The sequence below is a fragment of the Alternaria alternata genome, assembly GCF_001642055.1.
Source record: "Alternaria alternata strain SRC1lrK2f unplaced genomic scaffold CC77scaffold_13, whole genome shotgun sequence".
Classification (NCBI taxonomy): domain Eukaryota; kingdom Fungi; phylum Ascomycota; class Dothideomycetes; order Pleosporales; family Pleosporaceae; genus Alternaria; species Alternaria alternata.
In genome coordinates, this window is record NW_017306202.1 from 887,411 (window position 1) to 900,058 (window position 12,648).

Sequence of the window (12,648 nt, forward strand, 5' to 3'; positions counted from 1 at the left end):
TGAATGCATGTCGGGGATCATTTTTTGGCCGTGCCACGAGCCCAGAGCCAGCCACTGTGTCGCCCAAGCGTCGCGTCTCATGTATATTTCCCGCATGTTAACAAGTGCAAGTCGTCGGACTGGGTGACATCCTTTCCAAGGCTCCAATACGCCAGGCGGAAAATTCGATTCTACTGACGTGTCGCGACTCCTGTCTGATCAGCGGTGGTGAGGTGGTTGGACGGATTTAGACAAAGGATTTTCATGCGCGGATGCGGAGTGCATATGGAACCAGGCTAATTTTGGTCTCGGAAAACGCCACCGAGGTGGTTACGCGTCCCTACGTCATTAGCGAGAACCTCACACCATGCATCGCAGCTGCAATGTTCCATGACAACAAACGAATGCGGCTGAACTCGAGGTCCATACAAAGAAACATGAAGTTTTGAGCTAAAGTACAATGAGTAAATGATGGAACAAACATCACAGGTGAATTGAAGCAAAGCATATGGAAAATAGCCCAAAGCAGGCAATATTATGGGTATTTTGAATGTTTCATTGAAATGACTTATTATAAGTTTATAGACCGACTGGATATTCTCCAGTATTGCCGCGAACCATTCCTATCCCGCAAATGTCTCATAAGAGACGAAGCGTGTTCAGCTCGTGGCTGATGTCGCTAGCCGATGAAAGAAACTGTCGAAAGAGACTTTTCATGTCCGGAGTCGAAGGAAACCCTTGCAGGTCGAGCTGCTTACAAGAGACCAGCGATGGCGAGGAGACCACCAGCGACGGCACCCATGGCGGGGACGTTGTTGTAGTCAGCGGCACCAGTAGCGCTGGCGGCGGCGGAGCTGGCAGCGGACTTAGCAGAGCTAGCACGGCTGGCAATAGCGCTGGTAGCAGATGCGATCTCAGAGGCACGCGAGCCAGTAGCAGTGGAGGCCTCAGATGCAAGGCTGCTGAGGACAGAGGAGGCGTCGCTCTCGATGGAAGAGGCGACAGATGAAGCACCAGAGGCGGCGTCGCTGGTGATGGATGCAACACCGGAGCCAATGTCAGAGGTGATGGAGCTGACGACGGAGCCGATGTCAGAGGGGACACCGCCTACGGCAGAGGTGACACGGGAGATGATGGAGTCGACCTGGGCGTTGGCAACGCCGGCGGCGATGACAGCGGTGGCAATGGTGGAGAAACGCATCTTGATGGTGGTGGTTTGGTGGGTTTGGTTGGGTGGATAAGAGTTGAAAGTAGTTTGTTTGATGTGGAGAGTGTGTGTGAGTTGTGGATGGGGGATAGAGGGCAGGGCGAAGTGAGGGCTCTTATACCAAGTGAGTGCATAACAGCTAGCGTGCTTTCATGTCGCCATTCGCCATAGCCCCAGCAGCCAGCAACAAACACAGCGGTCGCGGCCCTTGCTCGGTTGCGCCTCCTCCACATTTTTTAGCCACGTAATGCAAGGAAATAACTGGCCAGTGACGCCACATGGCCCGCACTGGCCTTGTGCTTGACTAGATGCGGCAAACTATCGCAGCTCATCCCAGTCATCGGCACCCGTTCCTGCTTTTTCCAGAGAAGCTTGATCCGGGGCTCTTTCACCGTCTTGGTCTATGACGTCTTGCTTGGCCTCTCCAATTCGTCCGTCGTGCACTGTATCGAGATTAATCGGGGCGGGAGGCGGTGCCATGAAGCATCCAAGCCCTGCTGCAGTCGTCCTGCAATGCCCCGTCTGACTAACAGACAGCGAGGCCATGCATTTGCAGTTGCCCATACGCCACTCTGGGCCACGCTGAGGCGTGCCAGATGCTATTTCCAGCGTTGCGGTGATCAACTCACTCTGAAACAAGTAAGCACTTGTCTTGTCGTCTGGCCAAGCTTTCCGACCACCGCCAGCGCGATTTAACGCGAGGTGGAACTTCAGGTCCCTGAAATGCAGGTTCAATTGGGCCCACGTCCAGCCATTGACCGCTCTGGCAACCAGCAGCACGCTTCTCTTTAGCCCGACGTTTTCGTGTCTCGATGCTCAGCTCTCTGCATCTGTACCACGATGCTGTACATGCGTGACCCACCTGCTGTCAAGGCAACCATCCCCGTCACCGCCGCATCGATTGGGTCCCCCGGAGCTGGGTGCGTGTTTTGCGTTCCAGGGCGACTATGAGACAAGCATGTCGTCATTCTCCGGCCTTCTTTCGTCTTCCGAGGCCAGCAATTTCTGAGACGGCCAACGCTCCCCCGAAACCAGGGCGCACGTCACTGGAGAAGCCGAGCCGACAACTATGACGAAGAGTAATCTTGGATGAATATGGTGGTTCGAGCAGACCATGAATTCGAGGCGGCAAGTTGAGATTGGTGGTGCCTGGCCACGCATCCCTACTCGGGTGTTCGCGTCGCAACCCTGCTCGATTCAGGATTAGCGCCAAGCCCGTTCTTGCCGGTACCCTAATTCTAGCCCACCGGATTCTCCCATTTGCCGTAGAATTTCATCAGAACATCTTCATCTTTGATCGTCGTCTCGTATTCCCGACGCGCGTTGTTGATGTCACTCTTGTTCCTTCATCGTGGTTCGAGTCACGATGTTTTTCCGGCGCCGACGCAGTCCATCTCCTCTTTTGCCGCGCGCTTTGCCATTGCCATGACTAAAAGTATCTCCCTCGCCCCCACGACGCTCGCTTTGACAAATGCCATAGCAGGTATTATGCCACGAGACGCGTGCTAAGCACATTTTCTTTCCCACGAACACGTGGACCCCCTCTCATCATTACTAGAGACGCTTCGATACGTCGTAGTGAGCACATGTCGCTTCGGTCTTACAGGTCCGGCTGATTTAGATTCCTGCAGCCGCTAAGCTGATGGCTGCCGTAGTGTTCGTAGGTAAGCTACCGAGTGGGCTGACTGGTCGTCTCGTAGTCAAGCTGACTTGGTTGTACAAGAGACGTTGATCCGTCGCTGGCATCTTTGGTTAGCGCCTAATTCGCTTATCTACTTGATTGGATAGTCCAACTTGGCGATTACCAGCCAATTTGCGCAAGCTTTCCTCGATTTCACAAGCATATTCGGAGATACACTTCTACTTCTCGTCCTGTCCCCCAAAGTTGTTGATCAACACTCTCGTAAATGGCTTGATTATCTATAAAAGGCCGCTACCATATCTTTTCAGACTTGGGACGCCCGAAGCTAAATACAGAGGGTGTCGTCGTAGCCGCTGAGGCTATACACCAACATCATGTGTGACAGCGCATCGCAACAACATCGAATAAGAATTTGTGCGGCCCGCCTCAAGCGCCAGAGGAACGCACTGAGTCGGGAACTTGTGTTTTTCGGGCACTCGTCTCGCTTTTCCACGCCCGTTTTGTCTAATCTCAACCGCTTTTGGACGCATTTCGCTCAGGTTTGCACAGGGCCAATTTAATACAATGCCCTCTCGAAGTCGCACGAAAACGCAGTGATGGATCGCTATCACCACTTTTGGAGCAGCTTCCAGAGCCTGATCGAGTGCGATGACTTCTGAAGAAATGAGTCTGTCAACCCATGAACTCACTAAGCCACACCTTTCATGTCAATGTAGGCACCATTTGCCGCAAGCGCAGGAGGCTTCCACATGTGGGTTACCAAGGCTGTGATCGATTGAGGTCCACACAGATGGCGCTTAGTTGCATACGACTCGAATGTAGTGCTCAGCTTTGTGGTGAAGGCTTTTGTTGGCTGCAATCTTGCTCTGTCTGCATAATTTGGCTCATGGCCTACCTGAATAGTTTTATTGATGGCTCCAATTTGTATACCAACGCTGCGACAGCCAGGCCGAGTACGCAAGCACAGTCATGGCCATGCTACCCACCATTGCGGGATCTACCGTCCGCATGCCTTCGTTAAATCGTCGCACCGCTCAGATCATCACGACGTCGCTGGTAAACTCCGATGCAGACAACAGCCGCTCGCTCTCTACTCCAACCGCCATCGGAATCGGCGTCGCTATAGGCATCGTCGGTACCATATTCATCCTGACTATAGTACTATTACTTCACCGCGCATGGAGACTCCGTCGCCCACAACCAGCAAGACGATACCGGCAGGCCAAGCTATGGAAAGGCTTTGAGCCAGTGACACCTAGCGCGGCAAGAACGACCTTTGTTGGAGCCAGAATGACGAATATATACCTGACAGAGTTACCGACACCAGTCACACCTGCGTTTCTCATGAGTCCGCCGCTACAAAGAGACCAAGAGCATGGGTACGAGAATATGGGTCGACGGCACAGCGAGCCCGCGTGATGGCAATACATTCTTTGGGCTACGAATCTAGTACTTGCCGTGTACTGCTTCCATGGACATACTCCAAGTATGCATGCCGTCATCTAAATGCAGTTGCCGCGACAAACTCCGTCCTTGAAAGCACGATCTTAATGATCAACGCAAAACAATGCCAGGCATCAGTCTGAAATGGAGCCGCCAACCTACTCCCTTATCGTACTCCCGACACCAATCCCTCAAACACGGTCAGTGGGAACAGTCCTCGAACTCGATTGGTACTCAACTGCTGCTCCGATCAACCACCCTCTGTCCACTCGCATGCCTACCAGGAGAGTCAGGCTTCGCTTTCTTCGATGGTACTGTCTCCTCTCCTTGTACAGGTGACCAGCGGCGTCGCTTGGATGGCGCTTGACCTGCGATTGCCGTAACTTGCTATTGAAGATTCTTTACCTACCTATCATGTGGAAGCTTGGAGACGAAGACGAACCATGTAGACGAAGGACTCAAACTCAATTTTGCTCCGATTGCGTATATTCTGTGGATGTTTATCGAAACGGATCCACGCGTCGTACAGCTCCCGTTGTTGTGCTATACAGGTGATAGGTCAGCGAACGTCAAGACATAATTCCAATTGACTTGCCTTGATCGAGCGTTGCGAAACCCTTAGGGATGTGGTGTATCCTGAAAACCGAATCCGCGTCCTGCAGGTGAAACATCGTGTAAAAGTAACAATTCTCACATCGCATCAGGAGATCTCTGGTTTCACGAATCCATCTCCATACTTCTCCGTCATCAATCTTTTGTTCACATTTTGCTGGAGTCACAGGAAGGGCCAGGATTTGGCGATACTCGTGACCACGTCGCTGGAGCTCGACTAAGTCTGCTCTGTACTTCGGGCTATTGTTACTACGTGTTGCGAAGAGGGAAAGCTGAGACTGAATCTCCTCGACCTTTTCGATCAAATCCATGTGTCGGAAACGATCCCACGTCGCCATCGTCAGCTGCAAGGTTGATCTCGAAGTAAAGCAAGGATTAGGTAGCTGTAAAGAGGTGAGTTGTACTACTAAAATTATTTATTGTTCCGCATCGTCCACGCACAATGTGAAGTACGGATAGGAGAAAATTAAGCATTCACAAGTCGAGATGCAGGTTGAGCGATGCCGTCACATTGTGCAATCAGAGAACTCAAGAAGAGTGAGAAGCAGCAAAACGCCATGCTACCAGCTGACGTGTCTGTTGGACACCCTGGATCGACTCCTGTCACCTTTAGCATAATCGTTTATAGTATGAAAGAAATGGCACAACACTGTTGGGAGCTTGCCGTTGACATCGCCCTTTAGCGTCTTACGAATTTGTAGATCTTGTTTCCTTACCCGAATATTGCAAAGCAACCCAAAAGGCGTGACAACTCTGATCGAACCTGCTACATTGCTCGATCCATTCCACCGTAGACAATAGAAAATTCGAACGGGTATAGAGATGACATTCCCTAACTTACCGCCTACGTTAGCTTTTAAGAAGAAATTCTAGCAAGATTAGTAGCATTATAGACTTCTAGATTCTCTATCTATATCTAGAAAGGCCTTAACACGTGTTATTGTAGTAGGTATAAGTACTTTCCTCTAAAGAGATGTTCAGTTACTCTCTTTAAGATGGTGATTCTGTGACTGTAAGACGATAGTGCCGCAAAAACTATAATCCTACCTGCCGTATTGTCAGAGTAAGACCCTCACGATCATGGAAGGTCCGAATGTCGAGGGCCGAACTTGGCCGACTGATTTTGGAAAGGACGATGACCGTAAGGATAGAACTGGTTGCTTCGTGGAGCTTTTTGCACAGCGAAAAATTCCGCGGGATATAATGTACAAAAACAACAATTTCTTCAACAACAAGCAACTGGCCGGTTGGCGCAATGGTAGCGCGCAGCCCTCCTAAGGCTGAGGCTGTGGGTTCGAGTCCCACATCGGTCGCTTTTTTTGCCTTTTCCATCAATGGAAACCTTTTGCAGAGCTCGCATAGAACCATAGGCTCTCTTTTTGCATGGTTTTGTGGGAATGGAAGGTGGGGCGGACCACTACTATCGATAAGACACACGACTTCTCCTCTCCTAAAAAGTCCGATGAATTGACGGGGACACTCAAATCCTGCAAACATCTCACTGGCTGAGAGAAAATGCATGCCGACAATGGTACGGGTAGTCAACCTTTTTACAATACTACAAGGAAGCACAACAAAAGTGACTCCATGCACATGCCCGTGATGGAATTTCTCAAATACGATCCACCAACTCTCACTATAATCCCGCTTCGTAGTAAAACACTCGCTATTTGAACATGGAATCGCCAAACCAAAGTATCGTAAAACATGGCCAGAACATAGATGCGTAACGATCAACCCGCCACTTCCCCCAACACCTCATGATCAAAACATAATCAAGCGCTCTCGGCCCTTCCACTACTATTGCTACCACCCTCGCGACTGCTCCTCCTCTTCCCGACCGGCCTTACCGGCGGTCTCATATCACCCCTCCCCTCAGTCGCAGCCTCATACCCGCCATCTTCCTCCATCTCACTCATACTCGACGCATTACTCAGCATGCTAGCTCTCTTACTCTGCCAGGGTAGATTCCCCTCACTAGGCGTACTAGGTCGGGACCCCACGCTGCTTCTTTGTGGCGGTTGTCTTGCCGATTGCGCGTTACCCTGTGTGATGGTTGAGTTAGAGCGGAGAGATGACTTGCGACTCGTGGTTGTACTGGTGGACGTGTTACTCCATCGACGCTCGCGGCTTTCGGCAGGCCGGAGACGACCGTCCATGTCGAGGTCGGGGGTGGGCGTTGTGCTTCGCGAAGAGCTACGGGAATGCGACCCGTCCCTTCCTCTTGGGTTTTGCAGTAAACTTTGTCGTCGCTTCCGTGAGCCTGTATGCGAGAGGCTATGGCTGTGACCATGGTGATGGCCACTCTTTTCTACGTCGGCGCTTCGTCCACTGAGACCGCGTGCGCGCTTCCAGCCTCGCCAGCCGGTCCACCATAGCCATCCTCCTTCTTCTCTTGCAATCTCACGTTGTCTGGCGCGGACGCGTTTCCGCAGCTCAGCTCGTCGCTCGTTCTCCGTGGCCCAGTATTCGTTTCTGTAGACTTCCCACTCTTGACGGAAGTCGGGTGTGAAGGGCTTCGGGAGGAGGAGTAGCTTGATGTAGTCGCCTCCCGGTGCAATGTCTTCCTCGGCGTATTCCTTGCCATCTTCCACGATGCGATGGCGGGGTCGGCCGCCGTCTAATGCATGCTTGTTTTCCTGCGCGACGTTGATGAAGTGGTAGGAACTGCCTCCCTGCTCCCCACCCCACAGCCCACCAGAGAAAGGCACGACAAAGTGACCCCATTCTACCAGCTCTCTCCACCACGGCCCCCGTATGACGACAATCTTGGCGTTCATGCCTCTGAGCCCTCGATTTGCAACGCCGATCCACCGGCGCGGCCATCTAACCCCTCTCTCCCATTGTCCAGTCGCCCAGAAGAGCAGAGCGGTGACGACGCCTGTTATGAAGCCAACCTTCTGCAGCATATCAACGAGCCAGTATTGTGAACCTCCAATACCCTTGCCATCCTCTCGTGGGCGCAACCACAACAGGTAGAAACAAAAGCCTATCCATACCGCCAACAGTGTGAGGACGAAAGTGTTCTGCCGCCGGCGGGCGCGTAGGGTGAGGTATTGGCTGCGAAGACTGGCTTCGAGTATGAGGAGATTCAGGTAGATTTGCGGCGGCGACGAGGGGAGGAGGGATGTCGGATCGCTAAGGACGGGCGGTCGCGGGGTCTTGATGGTGGGCAGGCGGTCGTTGTTGGCATTGTGGGGTGTGTCTTGGAGGATGGACGCAGAGTACGGCGGCGGGTCGCTCTCGACGCTCTCGGCCACCTTGTTCAGGCTTGTGCTCGGCGCCGGTGCGCCTTTGACAATCTGGTCGAGTGTTTGCGGCGCCATCAATTAGTCTGTGGGTGCGTTTGGCAATGACATGTGAATGCGACACTGGCGACGACTACGAAGATGGTAGTGATGCGGGTATGCTATGCGTGACTCGTGCCTGTCTTCTTCTCCTCTCTGTCATCATCAGACGGGTCGCGTACACGTTCAGAAGAATGCGCAACGCGTTGGGAGGGGTACTCGTGCCTATATCGAATGCTGTGTATCCGGCGCGAGTCGGTCAGTCGCTCCCGATGATGCACCTGTCTCGCTTAGCCGGAGCGGTGAAGACATGGATTGCTGGCATACAGCTCTACCCCACAATGCTAGCTTCGTATAGGCAGGCTCCTTCACTGAGATGGCTGACACGTCCTTGGCCCTGCAGTAGTCAACGATGTCAACGGGACGGAGCGGGGGTGAAATATGCAGGGGCTCATGTGAGATCGTCTCGCGGAAGTGAGGGGTCCCATTCACCCATGCAAACCGAACAGATGGGTCGGTCAAGGTGTGAAGGGGATACTGAATTGTGGGTGGAAGAATGCCCATTGTTGAAGAGGCCCTATACTGAAATGTAGTGGTATGATCCGACATGCCCAAAATCGCAACGCTATACAGAAACCAAACGCCAAATAATGCAATCCTTCTAACACGCAGACATCTATGCATGACCCCGCCCTTGCTCTCTGCGTCTAACTTCGTTCATCTCTTCCAACATTACGCGATTGAACTGCTCCCAACCATCCAGGTATACATGGTGACCGGCCTTGTTGATGATGATCACCTTGCCTACCCCATGGTCGTTCTTCTTCTCCTCAGCCGATGCGTTTGCTAGTAGGCGCTCGCGTTCTTGCTTCATCTTCTCTTCAGCCGCATATCCACCAGCCACGTCCATCCAGTCGTTCTCTCCGTACATGAAGATGACTGGATAGCCAGTCTCGCGTTGCGTAGTAGAACTAGCTGCGGCGTCGCCATCTGCGGTAGGCCTTTCGTGTGGTTGGACATATTGCCTGCCAACAGCCTGGATTCTGCGGATCATTGGGCTGCGAGCGAAAGCGCCAGGGGCGAGCAGATAGGAAAGCGCATACTCGGAACTACCCCGTTGGCGGAATAGAGCGTAGCTGTAGTCGTGCAGCGCCTGTGCCTCCTCTTCTGGTAATTGCGAGAAGCGGCGTGAGGTCCAGCCTGATACCAGACGAGGACCGAGAGGCCCGGACCAACGTACAAAAGTAAAGGGCGAGACCATGTTGGCCTCCCAGAGAGAATACAGCCACCACGGCAATCGCCTCTTTGGTGCTTGCTTAGCCTCTTTTGTGGTGTCGGCTATGGAATGTTAGCGAGATGCAACAACTCTGCTACTGAACAACGTACCATTCTTTGTCCGCTGGTTCATGAAGTTGTTGTTGTCCGCTGTCGATGGCTGTACACCATTCTGGTTCGTCTCGGCAGCATCTTGAGTAAACTCATTCGCCATGGTCGAGTCTTGTGGATCAGGCATCTCCTCGTCGACTGCGTACGGGTCTTCTGGAATGCCAACCGGAGACGCAAGAATCAGCTTGTTAAGATGTCCCGGGTACTTGAGCGCATAAGCAACAGCCAGGTACCCTCCTAAGCTATGTCCTAGCAATGTGAACTTGTCCAAGCCCCTCTTTATCCGCCACTCCTCCAGAGCATCCACAAACCACGACTCGGTCTCTGAGATCTTGCCCTCCTTGTCTTTGGCATGGATCTTGAAGGTTGGCCGGCTGCTCCGGCCCATACCTAGAAGGTCCAGCGCAAAGACTTTCCAGCCCTCGGCACGCGATAATGACTCGAAATTGCGATAGAAGAAGCCAAGTCCAGCACCGTACCCGTGGAGCATAACCAAGTTGTTCTCCACCTCTTCGCCCAGTCGCTCCACGGAGAACTCGTTCAGTGCACGATCCCTGCCACTTAGCTGAACCATTTGCGAATTCCATCTTCGCGGTCCGTACGGGTCGTTGGTGGCATTGGTGGTCGTCTGGTCTTCGGGATGCTTGGGCGGCGCTTGAAGGTCTACCGAGGACGGACCAGCCGAAGCAGGCGCGGAGCCTGTTTGCGTATGTGTGGGCGGGCTCTGGAGATGTGGAATGTAGGATAGAACGCGATGCTCGGTTCTAAAGGTCGGCACAAGTCAGTACATATGTGGAATACACTTGTTACAGGGCACTACTCACGCCATAGGCGATAGTCCCGCCCACCACTGGTCGAAGCCCGATTTGGCAGACAGAGGGAACCACTTGGAGAACCTCCCCTGTGCCTCTCCCTGCTCCTTTGCGCGTTGGCTCGCCAGCATAGCCTGCTGACCGCCCTGCCTTGCCTCTTCGCCATCGTGTCCTGCCATTGTCGAATTCGCTTTGCTCTCAATTCTAATCGGCGTACTTAGGCTCAAACTGATGTAGCTTGCGCCACCAAATCCCACGCTCTTGTGTATGACGCTTCGGGCGCTGGGTCGGGCTAGGTAACTTCGAAGCATTCGCAGGCGCGCAGAAAGCAGCGACGAGTGGGATGCGCGGAAGAAAGAACGCGGAAAATGCTGTGGAGGTGGAATGGTGGCGGTATTTGGTCGTGTCGCAGAGCGCCCTTGAAGGCGCCGCCTGCGACGAATTTGTTTTGGTACGAGATGTTGACGTAGCCTCTGGACGAGTTACGGTGGCGGAAACGCGATTGTGACGCGGAGATAAGAAAGCCGACGTTTACTGCGCGTGTCGGACAAGTAATCTGGCCGTCCCCGATGCAATGGAACACGAACGAATACGCGGGATGGAGATAGATTCAAGTTTACCATTTCAGCATTGGGGAGTTGCGCCTGATATGCCTACCCACTACCCCACTACATTGCTTCATACATCGCCGCCGCATACTGACGCCCTTTGACCTATCACATGCCCCAGACCCACCTCGTGATTTGCATGCCTGACCTCGAATCCCATCATCCCAATGTCACCGCTTTCATCGCCTTCACCACCTACGCTAATCTCACCGGCATGCTAACCTCATTGTGATAATCAAATTTGTTCATTGTCATGTATCGTTAATTCGTGTCAAATGCTATGCCGCCAACTCCGTCCCAAATGCAAATGTCCTGCATGCATAGTAATAATAGTGTACATTCGACGTCTTACGTCCTTGAGGTTTTAGCCCTGTACTGAGCTTTTCGATCCGACGCAATCCTCATCTTCTTCACATGCCCATCGTGGGAGGAAAAGCGTCTTGTAAGTGCTGCGTCGCAGCCTGTAGCCGCTATGTTGAGGCCTTGCGATTTCGAGATTCCTGTGGCTGTGGTTTGTTCGTGTTGACGTTCATCCGCTCAAACCCGCTGGCTGGTCTTCGAGTTCTACGTCTTCTCGACGTGGCGTCAGGACACCGTCAGTCAGATCGGACTAGCCGCGGCTGCGTCGTCATGGTTTCGCTGGTCATGATAATCCCCGTGTGAGGATTTGCCAACGACAAGGTTTGCAATCATCGCTTTGCATTGAATCCTCACACAAATGGCTTGGGCTCTTGGGCATAAGTGATAGTGTTGGCACTGACGACGCTGTTCAAACTCATACGCGTGTTCCGGGGGTCGACTCCGCTACCAGGCCTTTGCTGCTTCTGCAGACGTCCGCTGTTGCTTGAGCTTCCTGTGTCGGTCCTGTACTGGCCAGAAAATGGTCGTTGTGGTGGTGCCACACCGGGCTTTTCGTATAGTGTCTCTTCGCTCATCGGCGCTTGGTTCAATACACTTTGGGGTTCTGGGCGGCGCTTTCGCTTGATGCAGCAGCAGTTACGGTCGTATGGGTAGGCCCAGAACAGATAGCAAACAGCCCAGATCAAGACAATGCACGGTACGATTCCAAGACACACGATGAGGGCGATGGCTGTTCCCGAGATTCCACCGCTACCACTGGAGTCTTCCAAGAAGCGTGCTTGGAGGTGGGCGATAGCAGGCATGTTTGTTGTGAGAGTATTGTTCGGTAGAGTGAGGGTTCGATGTTTGGTTTGGCGGCGAGAGTTTTGGTCTTATGCGTGATGTCAATGCTAAGAAGAAGTCACAGTCGAAAGAAGTCAAGAGATACAGAAGCGACTAGGGTGGATTGGACACGGAGGGTGGTGAAGCGACAGTTGGACGCGGGGGCGTCTGGAACGATGAACAGGTACTGAAACGCAAAGGATGACAGTTGCCGGTGAAGCGCTTTGTATGCGGGTCTGGATGAGCCACCCGTGGAGACGTCATGGGCAGTGGAGAATGGACTGACGCACATGGCCGCTATGCCGAGAAGTCAGAACTCGTGGCGTTTGCGCGTTCACGCACTAAAGTTACGCTACAACTCTTGGTGCGAAGCCGACTCCCATTAGTCTTTCTTTTCACAGATGCTCCTGAGGGTGTGATGTGGTCCATGAATGAACCGTTCATTGGAATTCGTCAGCTATCCTGATTTACCCACCTGATACTGAGGCGA

The 12,648-nt window shown here is 52.8% G+C and overlaps 7 protein-coding genes and 1 non-coding gene across 8 annotated transcripts; 2 read left to right on the forward strand and 6 right to left on the reverse strand.

Moving 5' to 3' along the window:
* Positions 1–447: 447 nt before the first annotated feature.
* Positions 448–1,515, reverse strand: CC77DRAFT_1021618 (hypothetical protein). Its single transcript, XM_018525295.1, has one exon. It carries the CDS (start codon positions 1,178–1,180, stop codon positions 734–736), a length of 447 nt encoding a protein of 148 aa, XP_018384938.1. The 5' UTR covers positions 1,181–1,515; the 3' UTR covers positions 448–733.
* CC77DRAFT_168764 (hypothetical protein) lies at positions 1,343–2,308 on the reverse strand. The gene is made up of 2 exons (XM_018530421.1): positions 2,104–2,308; positions 1,343–1,978 (listed from the first exon to the last, which is right to left on the reverse strand). Exons 1-2 carry the CDS (start codon positions 2,152–2,154, stop codon positions 1,505–1,507), a joined length of 525 nt encoding a protein of 174 aa, XP_018384939.1. The 5' UTR covers positions 2,155–2,308; the 3' UTR covers positions 1,343–1,504.
* A 1,284-nt stretch (positions 2,309–3,592) lies between these two features.
* On the forward strand, positions 3,593–4,331 carry CC77DRAFT_168736 (hypothetical protein). Its single transcript, XM_018530420.1, has one exon. It carries the CDS (start codon positions 3,798–3,800, stop codon positions 4,245–4,247), a length of 450 nt encoding a protein of 149 aa, XP_018384940.1. The 5' UTR covers positions 3,593–3,797; the 3' UTR covers positions 4,248–4,331.
* Positions 4,332–4,725: 394 nt separating this feature from the next.
* On the reverse strand, positions 4,726–5,313 carry CC77DRAFT_168490 (hypothetical protein). Its single transcript, XM_018530419.1, has one exon. The coding sequence runs from the start codon at positions 5,219–5,221 to the stop codon at positions 4,841–4,843; it is 381 nt and encodes a 126-aa protein (XP_018384941.1). The 5' UTR covers positions 5,222–5,313; the 3' UTR covers positions 4,726–4,840.
* An 811-nt stretch (positions 5,314–6,124) lies between these two features.
* Positions 6,125–6,196, forward strand: CC77DRAFT_t56. The gene has a single exon. It is a non-coding gene; the product is annotated as a tRNA-Arg (tRNA).
* Positions 6,197–6,531: 335 nt separating this feature from the next.
* CC77DRAFT_169001 (hypothetical protein) lies at positions 6,532–8,527 on the reverse strand. The gene has a single exon (XM_018530423.1). It carries the CDS (start codon positions 8,207–8,209, stop codon positions 6,659–6,661), a length of 1,551 nt encoding a protein of 516 aa, XP_018384942.1. The 5' UTR covers positions 8,210–8,527; the 3' UTR covers positions 6,532–6,658.
* Positions 8,528–8,846: 319 nt separating this feature from the next.
* Positions 8,847–10,547, reverse strand: CC77DRAFT_1032220 (alpha/beta-hydrolase; the record flags this gene model as incomplete). The annotated part of the gene is made up of 3 exons (XM_018526717.1): positions 8,847–9,508; positions 9,557–10,320; positions 10,381–10,547. 3 exons carry the CDS (start codon positions 10,545–10,547, stop codon positions 8,847–8,849), a joined length of 1,593 nt encoding a protein of 530 aa, XP_018384943.1.
* Positions 10,548–11,662: 1,115 nt separating this feature from the next.
* On the reverse strand, positions 11,663–12,396 carry CC77DRAFT_168964 (hypothetical protein). Its single transcript, XM_018530422.1, has one exon. The coding sequence runs from the start codon at positions 12,137–12,139 to the stop codon at positions 11,687–11,689; it is 453 nt and encodes a 150-aa protein (XP_018384944.1). The 5' UTR covers positions 12,140–12,396; the 3' UTR covers positions 11,663–11,686.
* Positions 12,397–12,648: the final 252 nt, after the last annotated feature.